The sequence below is a fragment of the Nelumbo nucifera genome, chromosome 1, assembly GCF_055504915.1.
Source record: "Nelumbo nucifera cultivar China Antique chromosome 1, China Antique-T2T, whole genome shotgun sequence".
Lineage (NCBI taxonomy): Eukaryota > Viridiplantae > Streptophyta > Magnoliopsida > Proteales > Nelumbonaceae > Nelumbo > Nelumbo nucifera.
The window spans coordinates 145,832,464-145,841,047 of record NC_142649.1 but is presented as its reverse complement, the minus strand read 5'-3'; the positions used below and the strand labels follow the sequence as shown (position 1 = coordinate 145,841,047).

Genomic DNA, 8,584 nt, shown 5'->3' with positions numbered 1-8,584 from the left:
CTGGATCTGAATAGCCCGAACGCACTGAACGAGGTCGTGGAACTAGTAACTCCCCATTCTTGGAGGAACCACGGAGGGCTTGGAGAAAGTCACGCCTACCACTGGGGGAAGCAAGGTGCTCACCTGTGCGGTGCTCGGTGGTGTAGTTAGCGATGAGACTCCAGACACTGTGAGCGGAATGGTGAATTGTCTGATGCACACCGTAGGAGCTGGAGGATGCCATTGAAGTTGAAGTTGAGTTGAAGCTGCAAAGAGGTAGGAATGACCTTTCGATCGAATTTCCACAGACGGCGCCAATTGATGGTGCGTGATCTAACTACTCCTACCTGGAGGGCGATCCAGACTCCAGGTGGACAGCGAGCTAGATCGGTCTGCAAAGCAATCTATCAGAGAACCTGTGGTAGCTAACCCGGCGAGGTCGCTCCAATGCTTAAGTCAGTAAGTATGCTATAAATGCGAGCTGAATGCTTGAGAGCTTGAGTGCTAGAGAGTAGAGTAATCACACGTACCTTTGCCTTGAGGTTTCTGTCTTTATATACTGGAGTAGTCGTGGGTCTCACGAAAGAGCTCCGGGATCTCTAGGGTGTGGAGATAAGGTTCGTTCCGCTTTTGGAGGAGCGGTATGTAGATAAGGCTTATCGAGCTGAGCTCGATCTCAAGGTTCTAGCTTGAATCGAGCTTGAGCCTATTACTACCTTAGTGACCCAAGCTCGAGCCTCGTACTATTCAGCACAACTCAGCTCAAATCCAACCCTATCGACAGGTAGGGCTGCAAATAAGTCAAATCCGATCCAATCCAAATCCAATACCGATCCATTAAGAGGCGGATTCAGATATCCCTGTTGATCCTAACAAATCGGATCATATCAGAAAAGCCGATCCGTTAACTTAATGGATCAAATTCAAATATTGGTTGATCCAATCCGTTAATTATGAAATATTATATATTTTAATTTATTATTATATTATATTATATCATTTATATTACATAATATAAATATAATTATAAATTGAATCGAATATCTAATAATACATTCAAATTTGAATTTGAATCATGCTTTTGAAAATCCGACGGATCCTTATCGGATTCAGATAGTTGGATTTTCTTAATAGATCGGATCGGATATGCCCTTACTGAATCCGATCCAATCTGCTTGTAGCCCTATTTGCAAGCCGACCTGTGAATGCCCCAAAAAGGGTTAAGTTAGCGTAAGAGGCAAGTTGCTCCCACTAACCTAACTAAGACCCAATTGGCAACCTACACATGATGGGCAACCTCTTTCACGAGTGGGTTATCATCCCCGACTCCTTTTCTCGTTGACGGAACTAACTCCTGTCCTGCTTGGAGGCAACTGGATAAGCACTACCGCTTTACGTGGAATCCAACTCTAGGCATGAAACCACCTCTAAGCGAGATGGATCAATGATTTCGGACATGCTACATGAAGCCCATGGAACCTCCACCTATATAAAGGTACCCCATTGAGCTAGGGCTGCAAATAAGTCTTATCCGATCTGATTCGAATTCGATACCGATTCGTTAAGAGGATTCGAATATCCCTCTTGACCCTAACAAATCGGATCAGATCAGAAAAGCCAATCCATTAATTTAACCAATCGAATTCGGATATTAGTTTATCCGATCCGCTGTGACCCAATCTCATCTATTAATTATGAAATATTATATATTATATATTATTTAGATATTATATGTATACTCTATATATTATTTATATATTATATATTATATATTTTAATATATTATTATGTTATATAAATAATATAATATATTATTTATATTACATAATAAATATAATTCTAATCGAATCGGATATCCGATAATACATTCAAATTCGAATTTGAATCATGCTTTTGAAAATCCGATGGATCCTTATCGGATTCGAATCCGTTGGATTTTCTTAACAGATTGGATCAGATATACCCTTACCGAATCTGATTCAATCTGGTCCGTTTATAGCCCTACATTGAGCAGAAAAGGCAGATGCGATTTAGCACTCTTTTCTCTTGCTCTCACTTTCTAACTTTTACCATTCACTTAATACTAACTTAAGCTTCAGAGTGCCCATCCAAACTGTCATATAGCAAGGAACAACCAGATCGCACAACATCATGATCATTTACCCTCCAAACACAATTCTTTGGTTTCAGTCAATTTTGATCAAAGAATTCTAATTCAACAATTTTACCGGAATAACAACCCTACGGTCAAGACATTGGTGCAAGCCACTAAAATAATACAGATTCCATTACATTGCTTGCAAACTTATAAGAATCAAAAACCTTAAAATGACGAAGAAAATACCAAAATTGCTTGTAATTGCCATCCATTTTTTTCAGAGCAAAAAGTAAAGGAAAAACATTTGTTGATTTAACACTTGAAAGCTGAAACTTCTAAAATATTACAGAGAGAAAAGATGGGCAACTGAAGCTGAAGGGGAACTCTTAATACCATCACCCAAATGACCCAAATGAAAATGAAGAAATCTGTATGCTACAAAGGAAAAAAAATAATAATATACATTAACATCAAAAAATCTTTTTGGTCCTTGAAGCGGCTATCGTGTGCACAGCTCCTTCGTTCTGCGCCACGCTCGTCTCACCTGATTACTTCTAACTTCCTTTTCTCCTGCCGAGATTGTGTATCTAACAAATTCAACCTATTTAATTCCTGTGGCTTTGGTCCCATCACCGCAGAGCATTGACAAAGGCCAACAAAGAATCAACATCCCTCTTCTCAGAAAGGTACTTGATCGGCCTAGAAGAATGCTTGGGGAAGAAAAGTATAGTGGGGAAGCTCCTCAGCTGTAGCTCTTGCTTCGCAAATTCCTTCTGTTCCCCATCTGCCGTGAACTTCCCTACTTTAACCCCTGTTCCAGCCAGCTTCTCTGCCAATTCCACATATGATCCCTCCATCGCCTGTCCAAATTGAAGAAGATATTCATTGATCAATGAACATATTATAAGACCCACATAATAAGGAGGCTAACTACGATTTTCCTTTTTTAACAGCAGAGCTATAGATGTTCTGCCAAAGAATTAATACCTGGCAGAAGCGGCACCAAGGCGCATAAAGCACAACCATCCAAGGCTCTCTTCTGTCCTTCAACCTGGCCAGGTTCTCTATCCCAGTCCTACTCAGGTTGACCACATTTTGGGAGTTGAAGATGTCAGCTACGGTGGCAGCGCCATTGCTGTGGGCAGGGGCAGCAGCCCCATTTCCATTAGCGTTCTGGGGAGCGACTTCCTGTTTGATGTTACCCTTGTGAAGGCCACACTCCTTAGCCTTGGCGTCCTCCCACCACCATCTTCCCTCCCTCTCGTGCTGCCCCGGCAACACTGGCCTGGTGCATGGCTCACACCCAATTGAGATGTACCCCTGAGAGTGCAGCGAGTTAATGGGCACGTTCATGGTCCGGAGGAAGTTCCACACGTCCCGTCCTTCCACATTCGCCAATGGGTTCCACTTAATGAGGCTGCTGCCGACCCCACCATCCATCCCCTCAAAGGATGGATCCACCTGAACGACGGGAATCTCAGCTCGGGTGCCAGGGGATTGGTCCTTGCGCTGCCCGGTGATCCAAGCACGAAGCCCCTTGAGGGCCCTCCTGAGGGGCCTGACCTTCCTCACTCGGCAGCACTCCTGGTGTCCATCCTCGTAGAAGGAGAAGAGCCCCTTGCTCCTGACAAGACCCTGCACCTCCACTGCATCCGGGAACATGTACTCGACGCGTATGTCGTAATGCTTCTCGACGGTGTCGAAGAACCGGTACGTCTCGGGGTTGAGCCTTCCTGTGTCCAAGCTGAACACCCTGAACGGTCGTCCCGTCAATTTGGCATACTCGATCAAGGCCACATCCTCAGCTCCACTGCACGATACCCAGAACAAGTGAACAACCACCACAGGTTTACGCTTTTGCAATTCAAATATTACTAGATGATGTAATGGTGGGTGTATTTGTAATTTTATGTGAAATCGACGGTTGAGGTAAGGTTCTTCCTAAATTCCTATACACGGATATCCCTCAGATTACATGGAATATTCGGCTTCATCAGAACAGATTAGTGGTTCATAATTGAGATAGAAATAGAATCTTCATTACCTGAAAGCAATAGCGATATCATTTCCGAATTTCTCCAGGGCTTTATCCATAATCTCAAGAGGAGATGCGTTCTCCAGATCCTTGGCTAATTGCTCGTAGTCCACCTTTTCATGATCCTCTTCGTCCTTCTGTGACACCTCTGCAAATATCACACATAGGGGTAAAGCAGTCAAAACGCATTTCGTAAACGAAAACACTTTTTGATTTAACGCGTCCTCCACACACGATGGAGAGACGGAATCTAGTCTAGCAGATGAAAAAAGAAAAGAAACCCAGAGGATATTGAAAGGCCAAAAACAAGAAATATACCTGGAGCGACGATGGTTGACGCGAGAGGGACGATGAAATCGCTCCGTTTTGGTTCGGCGCGAACAGGCCCGACCAAGCATCGCCTGTGGGAATAATTCACCATTGTTGATGGAACCACATATCGGTCTGCCGGTCGGAAGGAACCGATCTGCGGAACTGGGGGGAAGATGGGAATGAGTTAGTTAGAAAAATTAAACGATAAAAACAGGAAAATAAAAGGACAAGTTTGACATTATCAAGCAAACATAGCAACTAAACCAGATTGGTCGAAGAGCCAGTTTCTGCCTAAAGCTAAAGTTGGCACCTAAATGGATTCGAAGTCATGATTGACATTATTCTCAAAAAATATTCAAAATATCCGAAAAGTATTAAAACAAATGAAAAAATAATTTGAAACAGAATGAATCTAAACTTCATTTCCCCAGATAATGGGAGCGTATGTAGCAAAACTGCAAAACAAGAAAATCAGCAATAATTAACAGCAAAAGAGCCAGAGAAATAACCGAAGATGGCCGAAGGGGAACACAACAAATGAAAAATTGGGAAAAAAAGACATAAGAGAGAGTACTAGACTCATTATCGAAAACGAGAGAAGAAGAATCAAGAAATAAGAATACGAAATACCTTTTACGAGCTCATGGGAAGAGAGAGCGCGCGAAGAAACAGAACCAGCAATCGAAGTAGAAGCAACAGCAGCAGACAATGATGCCATGAGAGGTTCCGAGAGAAGAAGCTCTATGCCTATCTTGTCTCTATTTCCCTTTTATTAGTTTTTTTTTTTTTTCTTCTTCTAATTTTACGTTTAGCGGCTTTTAGCCTTGGAGCTGTTCTATCTACCAGGAGATGAAGGGGGTTAAATAATAATCGAAAATCGAAATCAACTGAGAAAATTGCGTTTTTGGAGATTCATTGAACCTGAACGGTCTTTCTATGGCAAAGCACGTACATTCACGTGTCAAATTCCTATTGGTTAAATTGGATGAACGTCGCTGCTTCCGTCACTTGGCAGGCCAGAGATCATCCTGTTTGACAATCGTGGACTTAAAATATGCCTTCCATAAAATCCGAAAAGAAATGAATAAAGAAAAGGGAACGAGAGTGATTTGAGCACACCCAGTATAGGTGTGCAAAGAGTACAAATATGCAGTGCAATTGTGCAAAACCTTTGGGGATGCGTTGGATTTATCAAAATGGTAAGTGCTCAAATCAAATCAGTGAGAAAGGAAAAAGAGTCAAATGTTTTGGCTCAACCTTAACGCATCCGATGACGATTTGACATCTGATAAAAGAGGAAAATGCACGGAAGCATAACGGGACCAACACTACGTGCATAGATCATCTATGACATATAAATGGCAAAAAAAATTAGGAACATATAAAAAAAAAAAGACTTGGATGGGAGTAATAAGAACTGATTTAAGCATTTAACATGATAAAATGGAGAAATAGGATTGAACATGATAATTTAGCAGTTAGCATTGAACATGATAAAATGGAGAAATAGGATTCATGTAATTGTTGGGTTTTCCTCTTCATGTAGAGATGAGACCCATTCATGTGTTGGAGTCTCTTGTCCAATACATAATTTGAGAGTTGGAAACAAAGACAAAGTTCAGTTGACACTCTCTATATTCATTCGTTAGTGAGAATGAAACAAGTTGTTTTGTCTTGGTTCATGTTAGTAGATTGTGGGATTTATTCTCGGCTATCTTTTGTCTCTCTCTATAAGCCTCATTTTGTCTTACTGTAAAGAGTCTTTTGGCATTTTAAATATGTTGATATCCTCTTATGAGAAAAAGAGAGTGGGAAAAGGTAATTCCTCATTTTACAAGAAAAGAGATTCAAGCTTCTTGCTATGTAAACAAGAGCACATTCAATCAACTGTTTTGGCTGTTATTTTACACTTATTCTATCAAGCTTTTGTGGAATTTCTTGGCTCTTCAACAATGAATTGGAGAAAACTTGGGCAGCTTTGTTTGGTGAGGTCTTTATCATATTTTGTTGATTAAAATATATCTTGTTTGATGATTGTTGTTGTGTATATATCCAAAAGAGGCTCTTGTTTCTTGAAGTTGCCATTTTCTAGTTAAAACTAGAGAAATTGTAATTCCCATTATGTTTGTTGATGGTGGAAGATTTTTGGATTAGTGCTTCATGATTTTCTTCACATTGGAGAGGTTTTTCATGTTAAAAAAAATGTTGTGTTATTTTTCTTGTGGTGTTTGTTTATCTTATCATTGGACATTATTTATTATTTATCATTTGCCATTTACATTGCTAATTTGCACACCATTAATTACAATGGATTTTTAATCTAAACAAATTGGTATCAAATCTTTGATTGAAGTAATTTGGGTGTGTAAATTATGGATATTGGTACAAGTCGTATGGTTATGCTAAATAGGAAAAAACGGGGCCATTTGGAGACCAAGATTTATTGTATTATAGGGACTTGTATAGACCTATTGAAGGAGAAAAAGCCAAGCCAGAAGGGACACTCATTGAGAAATGGAAGAAAATTGAAAGAAAAGTTGTAGATGTCATTAGATGATGGATTGAGGATAGTGTTTTTCACCACATTTTTACAAAAGCTTCAACGCGCTCTTTGGAAAAAGTTAGAAAACTTATATGAAAAATACAACAAGAAACAAAGTTTTCTTGATTAAAAAGCTTGGGAACTTAAAGTTCAAATAATGTATATCAATTGTGGAGCATTTGAATCAAATGCAAAGCATTATAAATCTGCTCTCCTCTATGAAAATAGTGTTAGATGATGAATTACAAGAATTGTTGTTGCTTAATTCTTTGTTGGATAGTTGAGAGACATTGGTGGTGTCTCTAAGCAACTCCACACCCGATGGAGTTCTCACAATGAGTCAAATTACAACAATTTTATTGAATAAAGAAACTAAAAGAAAGACATTCAGTTCAACCCGAGGAGAAGCACTTCTTATAAAAAATAGGGGAGAAGCAAAAGTAGATATCCGCAACACCATAACAAATCCAAGGGAATGTATAAAGCAAGAAAGGGAATTACATGCTACTATTGCAAGAAGTTGGGACATGTGAAGAATGATTGCATAAAATTCAAGAAATAACAAAAAGAAAAAGAACATTGTAGTTGCTTTCGATGGAGAGTTAATCATTTTCTTAGGATGTGAAGAATCTTGCTTCAATCTTACTTATTATGATATGGATTGGGTAATTAATATCAGTGCCTCCTACCATGATACTCCAAGGAAAGATTTCTTCACTCCATACAAATCTGATGATTTTGGTGTAGTGAAGATGAAAAATATTAACACATCAAAAATTGTGGGGATAGGTGATGTATATGTGACGATATATTCTGGTTGTAAATTGATTCTCAAGAAAGTTAAACATGTTCTAGACCTTTGACTTAATTTAATTTCAGCGGAAAACTAGATTAAGAGTATTTAAATCACTTTGGTAATGGGTGTTGGAAACCTACCAAAGGCTCTCTTGTGGTGGCAAGAGGAATAAGGTGGTTTACTCTCTATAAAACCCAAACACATGTTTGCAAGAATGAGGTAAACATAGTTGAAGAGGTGTCTACAGATTATTATGCATAAGGCCAAGCCGCATGAGTAAAAAAGACCTACAAACTTTTACAAAGAAGCAACTCCCCAACATGATAGGTACACCTTTAATTCAAACAACATAAAGTTTCATTTCAAAAAAAAAAATCTTTCAAAAGAAAACAAAATGTGTTAGAATCAATTCATTTAAATGTGTGTAGTCCTATGGAAGTCAAAAGTGTTTGTAGTGCCTCTTATTTTGTCATTTTCATAGATGATGCATTTAGAAAAGTGTGGGCATAATGAAATACAAAGATGACGTCTTAAAAATATTTAAACAATTTTATGCTAAAGTTGAAAAGAAAATAGGAAAGTCTCTCAAATATATTTGTACAAATAATGGTAGTAAATACATTGGTCCATTTGATGACTATTGCATAAATCATGGCATTAAGCATGAATAGTCCATTCACAAGACACCATAACAAAATGGTGTGGTTGAAAGGATGAACCACATTATTGTGGAAAGAATTACATGTATAATGTCATATGTAAAATTATCAAAACATTTTTTGGGAGAAACAATGCATACTGCATGTTATTTAATCAATTTAT

General features: G+C 38.9%; 1 protein-coding gene across 1 annotated transcript; it reads right to left on the bottom strand.

Moving 5' to 3' along the window:
• Nucleotides 1–2,367: 2,367 nt before the first annotated feature.
• LOC104588316 (5'-adenylylsulfate reductase 1, chloroplastic-like) lies at nucleotides 2,368–5,262 on the bottom strand. The gene is made up of 5 exons (XM_010246197.3): nucleotides 5,055–5,262; nucleotides 4,431–4,586; nucleotides 4,122–4,260; nucleotides 3,065–3,887; nucleotides 2,368–2,937 (listed from the first exon to the last, which is right to left on the bottom strand). The coding sequence occupies exons 1-5, from the start codon at nucleotides 5,140–5,142 to the stop codon at nucleotides 2,707–2,709; spliced, it is 1,437 nt and encodes a 478-aa protein (XP_010244499.1). The 5' UTR covers nucleotides 5,143–5,262; the 3' UTR covers nucleotides 2,368–2,706.
• Nucleotides 5,263–8,584: the final 3,322 nt, after the last annotated feature.